We start from the raw sequence: 11,110 nt of genomic DNA, 5'->3' as shown, positions 1-11,110 counted from the left end.
AGCCTTGCTCTGCCTTCCTGACAGTGTAGACCTCGCTCCTGGAGGGCTAGACTCCTCCAACTCGCCCTAAAGTCTCTCGGCAACCAGAATGCACAGGGCTGTCTGGAACACTCATGTCTGGAAAGGTGGAGGAGGGGTTGGCCACCCCTCCACAGCCTGTCATTTTGTAGCAGGATGAGCCACAGACAAAACTCCTCAGATACCAGATTAAAGACGGAAGAGGTTTTTATTTGGCCGGGAGCGTTGGCAGACTCGCGTCTTAAGAGCCGAACTCCCTGAAAAAGCAATTCCTAGCCCTTTTAAGGGCTTACAACTCTAAGGGGTCCATGTGAAAAAGTCATGATAGATCAAGTAAGTGTGAGGAACATGACTGGGGGCTACATACATCAGCTAACAGAACAAGAAGTTTTACAGTGCTTTCTCATACAATGTCTGGAATTTACAGATAACACCAGTAGTTTTAGTCAGGGGTTAATATTATTATTATTATTTTAACCACCAGGGCCAGGTAGTGGCGCCAAGGTCATCTAAGTATTTATCTTCTTTCTGTTTCTTTCCAACTTTTTGCTTTCTCCCTTTTCTCCTGTTTTATAAACTAGGGAAAAGGGGAAGTGGGGGAGAAGCTGGGAAGGACAACAGGAGGAGTGGTGTTCTCATTCCATCGTTTGAGTTCTAGATGAATGCCCAGCAAGTCACAGTTCAGGCCCAGCAGCCGACCAGCCAACAGCCAAGAGCGGCCTATGGTGAGTGGCCTATGGTCCGCGGCCCGCCAGGAGAGGGGCCTACGGTCTGCAGCCCACCAGGAAGGCACTCTGTCCGCCATACCCCCATGTCTCAGGTTCCCAAGGCCATGGGGACCCTGCCAGTGCAGGCCCACATGCAGGTGGGGGCGGCTCACACTGTGCCCCTCCCACGTGACTGATGTGCGCCTTGCTGTCATTATCCTACTTTCAAGACCCACCCCCTTCCTCCAGAGAGGTAAGGAGACGGGAGTGTGTGGACAGCCCAGCCCTACACTCCACACTGAAGGTCCCTCCTCCCTATTCTGTGCTCCGTGAAGGTTGCAAAGAGCCCTCGAGGCCCAGCCACAGATGCCTGCCTGAGCCCTCAGCAGCTGGTGGCCCACCATCCTGCCGCCGCCGGCATGGCCCTGGCACACCCCTCAGCCCCACCCCAGCCCCTCCCACCTGGTCCCCACTGTCACTGACACCTCAGCCTTCCTGTTGCCCCTCCCACCTCTTCCTCTGTGTGCTCAGCTGGTGTCCTTCCCGTCAGGCAAACGGCTTCTCTCCCCTCTCACATCTCTTCTCGAAACTTTGGGGAAGGCTCCAGGCCCCCGTGCCACTGTGGAAGGGCTGGGATGGGCCTGCCTGATGTGCCACAGCTGCCCCGGTGCCCACTCCTCCCACCTCCCGAGTGTGCCCCGGTGCCCGCTCCTCCCACCTCCCGAGTGTGCCCCGGTGCCCGCTCCTCCCACCTCCCGAGTGTGCCCCGGCCCACATCTCATGTCTGCGCACCCAGCGGCACTGAGCCATTATCAATCCCCAATAAATGGCAATCATGGTGAGGTAGCCTTGTGGTCTGGGGTCAATACCAAGGTTCTTGGTTTCATGGCCAAGGAGATCGAGGTCGCAGACACACACACACACACACACACACACACACACACACACAGGAGTGAGTTTGGAGCAGACGTTTAATAAGCAAAAGGAAAGAACAGCTCTCCGTCACAGAGGGGAACTGAGTGGGCTGCCAAGTTGTAGTAAAGATGTCAAGGCTTTTTTGTTTGTTTGGTTTTTCCTGTCGCCCAGGCTTGAGTGCTGTGGCGCGATCTCGGCCCACTGCAACCTCCACCTCCCGGGTTCAAGCGATTCTCGTGCCTCAGCCTCCTGAGGTACACGCCACCACACTCAGCTAAGTTTTGTATTTTTAGTAGAGGTGGGGTTTCACCATGTTGGCCAGGATGGTCTTGATCTCCAGACCTTGTGATCTGCCCGACTCAACCTCCCAAAGTGCTGAGATTACAGGCGTGAGCCACCGTGCCCGGCCTGTCAAGGTTTTCATAAGTGGGCTAGTGATGAGGGGCTAGAGGAGGGATGTCCTGTCCTCCCAGGGCCCAAGGATTTAGCTGGGACCGGGTGTGGTATCTGCATAGAGAAGAGTTCCTATCAGACTCTTAGTCTGTTGCTCTGTGACGCTTTTCTGGGAGGTCTCTGGGTCTGTTCCCAGACATCTTCTTGGGGCTACAGGCACCCCGGACAGTCTGCTTTTAGTTTCCCTATCTTAGAGTGCCTAAAGGGAATGTGCTTATTAGGGCCCACTGTTCTACTGGGGCCCGTTGTGTAAGTGTGAAGTTTGGCAATTACCCAGGAGACTCCCCGCTGACTCCTTCTCTGCCCGAGCTGTCTCGTCTGTGACTTACGGTCTGCTCTTTCAGCCTGCTTGGTGTTAGAGAAGAAGTGATTTTGAACTCAGAGGTTAGAAAGGGAGCTATTTTTGTTAAAAGGCAAGTTTTCTGCCGGAGACTGGCTTTACCCTACCTAAACCCTTTCTTTCTGCCTCCTATAACAGTTGCCTTTGCATTCTGCTAGCATTTGTTTGAACACAGTCCATAGGTTCAGCGATTGCGTCTCTAATCAGCTGCCAGTCCCCATCCCAGACATTCTTTGCATCCACGCTGAGGTCTGAATTGAGGGAGGCGGGCTGGTGTTTCCATCCTCACAACTCCAGTGAGCCGGGCATGGCCGTGGCCTGCGTCTCCCTGGTGGTTAGTGATGTTGGCATCGTCCACCTTTTTCAAAGTGCTGGACTCAGAGAGAATTCACACACTGTATCCACCCAGTCCATGGTTTTTCGTAAAAGGTTTATAGAGGTGAGCAGCCATCACCACACACAATCTAAGAACATTCTCATCATCCCCAAAACAAACCCCACCCACTCCCGGCCACCGTGTCCCCAGCCCCAGCCCCCACTCCCGGCCCTGGCGCCCTTTAATCTCTGGCTGTGTCTGGGACACTCCCTACAGCTGGAGCCTTCCTTCATTTAGTGTCGGGTTCCGGAGCCTTCCTTCACTTAGCGTTGGGTTTCGGGTTCATCCATGTGGTGCCTGTGCTGGTGCCTCACTCCTTTTTCTCTCCTGGTGTGGATTTCCCACGTTTTATTATCCATTCATCAGCTGATGGACATGTGGTTAGTTTTTAGTTTTTGGCTACTGTGAACAGTGCTGTGGAGAGATTTGTGTACACGTTTCTGTGTGGACGTAGGTTTCACTGATCTGCGGCGTACCAGGTGCATAGGAGGGAAGTGCTGGGTCATAAGTGACTCTGCATTTAACGTCCCAAGGCTTTGCCCAACTGTCTCCACATGTGACTTTCCCACCAGCAACACATGAGGTGTCCACTGAACAATCACAAGGTTCACAAATCTGGGGAGGAGAGCTCTCTTTTTTTTTAAACCAGCTTCAACGCAGGTGGACCGAGCTGTCTCTTAGAAAGGGTTGCACCCTGCAGGGTGGCTGTCCTGCCAGGCTGGGAAGTGGAGCCTCCGGCAGAGACACAAGCAGGCACTTCCGAAGCGAGGAGGCTGTGGCGGGTGTGTGCCCAACAGCTTGGCCAGGCGCACGTGTTCAACAGGTCACAGAACAGGTATGAATATTCACAAAAGGGGAACATGGACGTGTGTGACAGGCAAACACGCATGTTACGTGGGTCCCATCTTCACCTTGGGGTGGAGGCATCACATTCGAATGCGTTACGGATAATTAGACCGTGCATGCGAAAAGCTGAAGTGGGGACGGGAAGGCACTCTGTGCGCAGCCTCCACACCAGCCAGGGCCACGCACACTTCGGAGCTCTCTGATCAGGAGAAAGTCACCGCCGTCAGCCTTGTGTCCTGATCAGGAGAAAGTTAGCGCCGTCAGCGTTGTGTCGTCACGGCTGTAGTCGTGGCTGGTGGAGCAGGGGTCGGTGAGTCCGCGTGTGTGAGCTGGGTAAGCTGCATTTGCTTCAACATTGCTCGTCTTGAGGCCAGAGCTTGCTTAGCTGCTGGAGAGAAACATCTTGTGGCCTCAGAACACGGTTTATCCTGTAAGTGTCGGTGTATGACTTGAACCTCACACAGCCCAGCCTTAGGTCCTGTTTGTAATTTGGCATCTGATTGCCATGAAGACTCTGTTCTGTCAGTCTTAGGGTCCCTGTTTTAACAGAAGGTTCCGGTTTTTTGCATCTCCACCCACGCCTACCTTCTTGGCCATCCTTGTGGGTATGAGGTGGATCTCGCTGTGGTTGAGCTGCATCTCCCTGAGGAGTGGCATGGAATGCGTCTCCGTGGCTGGCAAGTGGCATGGAATGTGTCTCCGTGGCTGGCGAGTGGCATGGAATGCGTCTCCGTGGCTGGTGGCCACTGCCTGGCAGTGCCCCAAAGAGAGCTTCCGTCAGGCTGAGCCTGGGGAGGACAGGGCAGGGTTGTACCTCAACCACCACGGGCCGGTTCTGGGCTTGCTCTTGTCTGCCCTAAGTGTCCACAGACTTTCAGTGGCTGGTGCTTTGCTGATGTCACTAGCCAAGCCTGCCTCACTGTGGAGTCAGCAGAAGTCAGTTCTCACTGTCTTCCTTGACCAAAAACCAGACCACAGCAGTGGCGGCTATTTATATATCATAAGCGGCATTTTGATAATTCTGGGTATGTTGCTTTCTAAGAAATGAGAGAAAACCAACGTGCTGGGAATTAGCTGATTCCAGGCTCTGCAGAGGCAGCACTTCCCGTTTCGCTGCTTTGACCCCCTCTGAGGTCCAGTCCACCTCGGGAAAATGACGGCAGTGTCGAATTCTCTGTTAAACACAGATCCATCTGTTCATCATACCCTTTGACACACAGGTTCAGCACAGCCGCTGGTGACGTGTCAGACCACAGCGGCCAGTAGCAGGGGCACATGCATCCAGCAGGCACAGCACAAGTTACTACAGCAGTGTGTCACCATGGTTGGCTCACAGACGCCCGTGCTAGGGGCACGGAACCCTGGGCAGCTCTGGACGCTGCAAGGCCGAGGCAGCAGCCAAAGCCCAGACACAGCCTCCACTGGGAGGTTCCGGGCCCCAGCAGAGGCAGGGGCAGGCATGGGGAGGGGGGTGGGAGTCACCCAAGACCTCAGCAGGGCGGCTTCCTTGACGTGCGCCCCGACCAAGGGGATTCAGCACATGCTCCAGTCGAGGAGGGCGCCCCCATTCTCATCCCCTTTGCTGTTGGACTGGGGTGGGACGTCCAGGGCTGCTGTTGCCTAGTTTTTACACTGGGAAGCTCCCAGGACTAGGACTGGCCCAGAAACCCGGACCCCAGGAGAAGCCTCTCATTGGATGACCACAGTAGACACTGGGAGGGCGGCTCTGTAGCCAAGGCCCCACGATCCAGCACACACGAGGGTGCCTCCTGCAGCCTGCACTGAAGCTTGCCTTGTGTGGGAATGTTGCGTTTATATCCCGACGAAGTGTGTGCGTGTCTGGTGTGAGGTTTCTGGTCTGAGTGCGTCCCCGTGAGCGTCCATCCTGCTCGTGGGATTTGACTTCTCATGCGTCAGCTTGGCCTGTGGCTGGGGGACAAGCGAATGTAAGTCGAGGTGAGCCTCAGTCTCAGGAATGTTTCCACACTGTCATTCTACTGAAGCAGGTATCTCCAGGCAGAGAAAGAACCACCATTCACTCCTATTTCTTTGAATATTATCATACAAGAGTTTCAAAACAGCCTCTTTACAGATAGTGGTCAGTGTTTCCAAGGCGTGTTTTCCACGTTCACAGTGGAAAGTTTCATGCTGTGAGTTGACTTTACACCCAGGCCGGGGACTGGTTACAAAGTAAAATGTTGCGACCTGCACAGCTGACTTCTTTGGTCTGTGACAATGCAAGCAACTCTGCCTGACACAGGCCTGGGGAAGGGTTTACCCGCATTTCTCAGCGTTTGTTCCAAAAGCAGGACAGCCCACGTGGGTCCGTCATGTGTCAGCGTGGGACTCTGGAGCGACCTTTCAGAGGCAAGATGGTCAACACATTTGTGTTGCTCTGAGAGCTATTTATTTATTTATTTATTGTTTTTGAGACAGAGTTTCGCTCTTGTTGCTCAGGCTGGCGTGCAATGGCATAATCTCAGCTCACCACAGCCTCCACCTCCCAGGTTCAAGCCATTCTCCTGCCTCAGCCGTCCAAGTAGCTGGGATTATAGGCACCTGCCACCACACCCGGCTAATTTTGTATTTTTACAAAATACAAGACAAATAAAAGAGATGGGGTTTCTCCATGTTGGTCAGGCTGGTCTCGAACTCCTGACCTCAGGTGATCCACCCATCTTGGCCTCCCAAAGTGCTGGAATTACAGGCGCAAGCCACCACGCCTGGCCGAGAGCCTCATTTTTAACATTAGCTCAAGGTTAATCCCGACAACTCTCAGCCAAAATCATGACAGGTGCCACTGTGTCTGTCTGGGAGTACTTTTCATAGTTTTACTGAGGCTTCATTGCCAGCGGCCATCCTGACCTTCAGGCCATGAAAGTGACAGGCCCTAAAGTCTCCAGTCTGGGCGTGTGCTTGAGCTTTGACGCCCAGGCTGCCTGGCGCAGAGACCACGTGCTCGGGGAGGAAGGTTGTGTCCGCTGGGGGACTCCTTTCCTCACACAGAGCATCAGTGATCAGCTCTGGAAGGAGGCTCAGGGTGGTGAGCGCGCAGTCCCTCTGGTCCTCTGGTGCAGTCCCTCGGGCCCTCCGAGCCCCGGCCTAGGCCGCCCTCTGCTTGTGCTCTTCCTGTGGGGGAAAGAGGACGGCTCAGCACCACACACTCCTTCCCCTCATTGTCTGCGGGACCCCGGGCTCTGCCCGGAACGCTGAGGACGGGAAGCCCCGCGCAGAAGCCCAGCCCTGGCTCTGCTGACCCTCCCTGGGGCCATGCATTTCCACCACTGACGCCCGGGGGCTCCCTGTCCTTGGGCCAGAACCTCGAGGACAACTTGTATGACCCTCTTTCCTCGTTTCCTCTTTTGTGCACGCGTGGAGAAACCCTCAGAGGGTTTCGTGCCGGACACTGGCCCTCACCTTGATGGACTCCTCCAGCTGGGACAGGGCCTCCTCGTACCGAGGAACCAGGGCCTGCAGCAGCTTGCTGGAGAGCTCGTGCCGCCGCAACTCAGGCACCCCAGCTTCAGTCAGCATCTGGAGGAACCTCCTCTCCTGGAGAGAAGCTCATGGTGGAAGGGGGTTCTTGGGCCAGCCCCTCGTCACCCTCAGGCAGCAGAAACTCCCAAGACCCTCGCAGCCTCACCTGCACTCTCAGGAGAAGCGTGAAGGCCTGTCCCGTTTTCCCAGCACGGGCCGTCCTCCCAGCCCTGGAATCAAACGCGGCTATCTCCAGCCTGGCCCCTGAGCCTTCAGGGGTCTGACGGAACGACGGCTTCTCTCCACACCAACCCCACCCACACCAGGCAGGACGGTCCCACATACAACGCCCAGGAGCTCACAAAGCCCCAGACCCCCCAGTGGCAGCTGCGCCGCACTCACCGGTGCACATAGGTTCTCAGGTACTGGGGGGCGTCATAGTTCACCACCAGCTCCACACCCTGCACGTCGATGCCTCGGGCGGTGGCATCCGTGCTGATGAGCCTGCCGGGACACACAGCATCGTGGGCCTGCTGTGCCAGGAGCGGGGGCCGTGGCAGCACCGGCCCTGTGGGGGGCAGCTCAGGCCTTTCTAGGAAGTGGCTGCCATGGATCCAGGGCACAGGAAGCCGATTTGCAGAAGGAAGCACCCTTTAGAGGGCCCCAAGCTGACCCTCGAGTGGCACCCCACCCCACAGAGGCCCTGTCCCCAAGCTGACCCTGGAGTGGCACCCCCACCCCACAGAGGCCCGCCCCTGCCCAGGGACTCACAGCTGGATCTTCCCCTGTTCAAACTGCTTCAGGATCCTCCTCCTCTGGCCAGGGCCGTAGCGCGAGGAGAACTCAGCCACGTCCACACCCCCAAAAGCCTGCACCAGCAAGAAGAGCCTAGGTAGAGAGAAGGCTGCAGCCACGTGATGCTGGGACCAGAGGCTGCCTCTGCCATCCCCGCCCAGCTGGGGCCTCACCTGTGGGAGTTCTCTCGGGAGTTAGTGAAGCAGAGAACCCTCGAGAAGCCCATCTCCAGAACCAGGTGCAGGACAACCAGCGGCTTAGAGCTGAGGCTGCAGGGCACGTAGTGGTGCTACAGGGACAGCAGGGGGTGGGGATGGAGGTGGGGGTTGGTTAGGGACCCCAGGCTCCTGGCGCAACCCTCTGCCCAGCCAGAATCCCACTCACCGTGAGCCCAACGGGGAAGGCATACTTCCCCGAGTCCCCGTCCCCATCTGTATCTTCCAGGCCCCTGTGTGCCAGCCCTGTGGAGAAAAGCCGGGGCTGATGGAGGCCCAGCTGCTGCAGCTTTTCGGGGTTCTGGGTCAGAGTAGCCGAGAAGAGCAGCTTCTGCAGGGGCATCTGCGGACGGCAGGTACTGGAAGAGAAGGGGGTGTTGCTGGCACCGTGTCAGCGGCTGCCTCGAGACTCCAGGGAACGGGATTCTTCACACTACCCACTGTAGAGACTACCGTGGACCAGGGGCAAGGTGAGTCCAGCTCACAGAACAGAACGACACGGTTCTGTGCACCAGAGCTCAAGCCATCCTTGTCTCTTGGCACTAAGAAAGGAAAGCTATACGCAGAGGCCTCTGCTCAGGGGATGCCAGCACCTGGGCGTGCTGCTGGATACCTGGCAGCTGTCACAGCCTGGGCCTGTCTTCGCTGGAGCAAGGCACAGGGGTCCGCGGGGTCCTCGCTCTGGAAGGCAGCCGCCACCACTCGTGGCAGCCAGGACTGATGCATGCTGTCAATCATCCGGTCAGCCTCGTCGATGACCTGCGGGAGGCAGGGAGCCCGGGACTGGGTGGCACGGCCCTGAGCTCAAAGCCCAGGCCTCTGGGGTGGGGACTTACCAGGAAGCGGAGCTGCTGGAGGTTGAATCCTGGGGTCTGGTCGATGTGGTCCACCAGGCGGCCGGGGGTGGCTACCACGATGTCAGCCAAGCAGCGGTACCCGTCGGCGCTACACACCAAAGGGCGGCTCCAGAGAAGGAAGTTTTCTCAAGGGCTTCCGGACAGCAAGACGCTGCCTCACCCCATAGTCCCAACTCCACCCTGCGTGGGAAGGGGGCAGACGGGAGCTCCTCCTCTTCACGGGAACCAGGCGGTAAAACTTGGCGGCCCCTCCTCTGCTCCTGTGGTGCCTTAGGCCACCGGCAAAGCTGAGCAAGGACACCTCGAAAACCCCACACCCTGACACAACCTACGTTTTCTGGACGAGGCTCTCCTGCTCCTTGGCCAGAGACTTCTGTCCCGTAATCAGGCAGACTCTCAGAGGTGTGGCATCCGTGTAGATGTTGAAAACTTTGCTCACCTGCAGGAGAAGTCTGTCACCGGCCTGGAGATAGCTGGTGTTCCCCCACTGCAGCAAAGAGGACCCCAGATCTAGTCTGGGTCACCCAGGGGCTGACCGCCGTGCACTAAGCAAGGAAGCAGAGGCTGGCGGTGCCACACTCCAGGTCTAGGGTCCGCGTACCTGCTGGGCCAGCTCCTTGGTGGGCAGCACGACCAGGGCACGGATGTGGCAGACCACTCTGGACAGCAGGGCCTGAGGAGGAAGGGGGTCCTGTGTCAGCAAGGCTATTACCTGCCCTCTGCACACGCGCTATAGAGGAAGGGAACCCTCACACAGACCTGCACCACAGGGATGACGAAGGCCAGTGTCTTCCCACTGCCTGTCGGGGCAGAAACACAGAGGTCGCTAGGCCGGTAGCCGCCTCTGCCCACCAGAAACCCACAGGCCGCGCTCTCCAGGAGGGCAGGAATCACAGCTGCTTGGACTGGAGGAATAAAGGCGAGAGAGAAGTCACATGTTTACGCCTGGGCCTGCCGCTTCCCTGCCTGTGACCTCTGGGCTGGGCCGCTCTGCTGGAGGCCTGGGAACCACTCCCCCGAGGAATGGCACCAGGGCCCAGAGGAACACCAGCTTCAGGAGAACCATGAGCTTGAGGGTGCTGAGACCACACTTGGCACCGATGTGGCAGGGACGCCTGACCCATGGCCACGCACAGCCTTTTGTGTGGGTGCCCAGGGAGGTGTTCCCTCAGCTGCCTGCCCGGGGCTGGGGCACCTGGAAAGTAGGACGAGATGCCATGTGCCCGCAGCTGCTTCTGCAGGTCAGGGTGGACCTCAGGGATGTCCTCGATAGGAACCAGATCTTCGTTGACGTTCTTTCTGACACAGCTGGGCTCAGCCAGCCACCTTGGCAGGAAAGGCTGGACCTGCCATCAAAAAGAGAGGCCAGGTGAGCACCTTCCAGGCTCTCACACAGAAGCAGCCCAGGGTGGCAGAGGCTGGGGGAGGGAGGCCGGGGAAACCTCTTCTGTAGTCTCCAGCTCCTCCTCAGCCTCAGGATGCACTTTTCATGCAGCCTTCACAGAAGTTCAACAGCAAAAGTAGACACCACTTACTGAGCAAACTCACCCGTAATCTCCCATCAACCCACAGTGGCACCCACCCTTCCGCAGCCAGGAGGCCCTGTGACCTGGCGCTCGCCTGCCCCAGCCACGCCGGCGTCCCTGCCTCGAGGCCTGTACCTGGCATCCCCAACCCTCAACTTTGACCTGGCTTCAAGTCTTCGCATCCCAGCTCAAAGAAAACCTTCTCCACCCGCCCTACCTAAGGTGCCCAAGCACTCTGCCAAACTTCTCCTTTTTTTCACCTGTCTCACTAGAGATCTCTACCGAAAACCACCCGTGCTAAGCAAAAACACCAAGGGCCAGGGGCTTGCGGAATGGCCTCTGACTTGCTCCTGAGGCGGTGAGCGCACAGCAGGAGACCCCCGCACGTTCACGCAAGCACGTCCTGCAGGAGAACTGGCGCGGCGCGGCGGGATGGCAGGGGCAAGCCTAGCAGAAAAAACGGGATTTCCGCACATGCAGGATCCAGACTCCTAGGGGATGAAACTGCAGGCCTGGCAGTGAGGCGCGTCTGTGACCCGGGAGCATTCGCTCAACGATGCCTTCCGGGGCGACCGCCACACTTAA

At 57.5% G+C, this 11,110-nt stretch overlaps 1 protein-coding gene and 1 long non-coding RNA gene across 2 annotated transcripts; both read right to left on the bottom strand.

The window, feature by feature from the left end:
- Nucleotides 1–1,682: 1,682 nt before the first annotated feature.
- LOC105541276 lies at nt 1,683–3,439 on the bottom strand. Its single transcript, XR_001006322.1, has 2 exons — nt 3,063–3,439; nt 1,683–3,032 (listed from the first exon to the last, which is right to left on the bottom strand). It is a non-coding gene; the product is annotated as an uncharacterized LOC105541276 (long non-coding RNA).
- A 3,033-nt stretch (nt 3,440–6,472) lies between these two features.
- On the bottom strand, nt 6,473–10,707 carry DDX51 (DEAD (Asp-Glu-Ala-Asp) box polypeptide 51). Its single transcript, XM_011982231.1, has 14 exons — nt 10,582–10,707; nt 10,195–10,345; nt 9,759–9,904; nt 9,601–9,672; nt 9,332–9,486; nt 8,979–9,087; nt 8,756–8,901; nt 8,312–8,501; nt 8,101–8,216; nt 7,904–8,020; nt 7,535–7,636; nt 7,299–7,362; nt 7,073–7,207; nt 6,473–6,784 (listed from the first exon to the last, which is right to left on the bottom strand). Exons 1-14 carry the CDS (start codon nt 10,705–10,707, stop codon nt 6,758–6,760), a joined length of 1,656 nt encoding a protein of 551 aa, XP_011837621.1. The 3' UTR covers nt 6,473–6,757.
- Nucleotides 10,708–11,110: the final 403 nt, after the last annotated feature.

The sequence above is a fragment of the Mandrillus leucophaeus genome, unplaced genomic scaffold (genome assembly GCF_000951045.1).
Source record: "Mandrillus leucophaeus isolate KB7577 unplaced genomic scaffold, Mleu.le_1.0 Scaffold237, whole genome shotgun sequence".
Classification (NCBI taxonomy): domain Eukaryota; kingdom Metazoa; phylum Chordata; class Mammalia; order Primates; family Cercopithecidae; genus Mandrillus; species Mandrillus leucophaeus.
The sequence above is the reverse complement of the archived record's forward strand: the minus strand, read 5'-3'. Positions and strand labels throughout refer to the sequence as shown.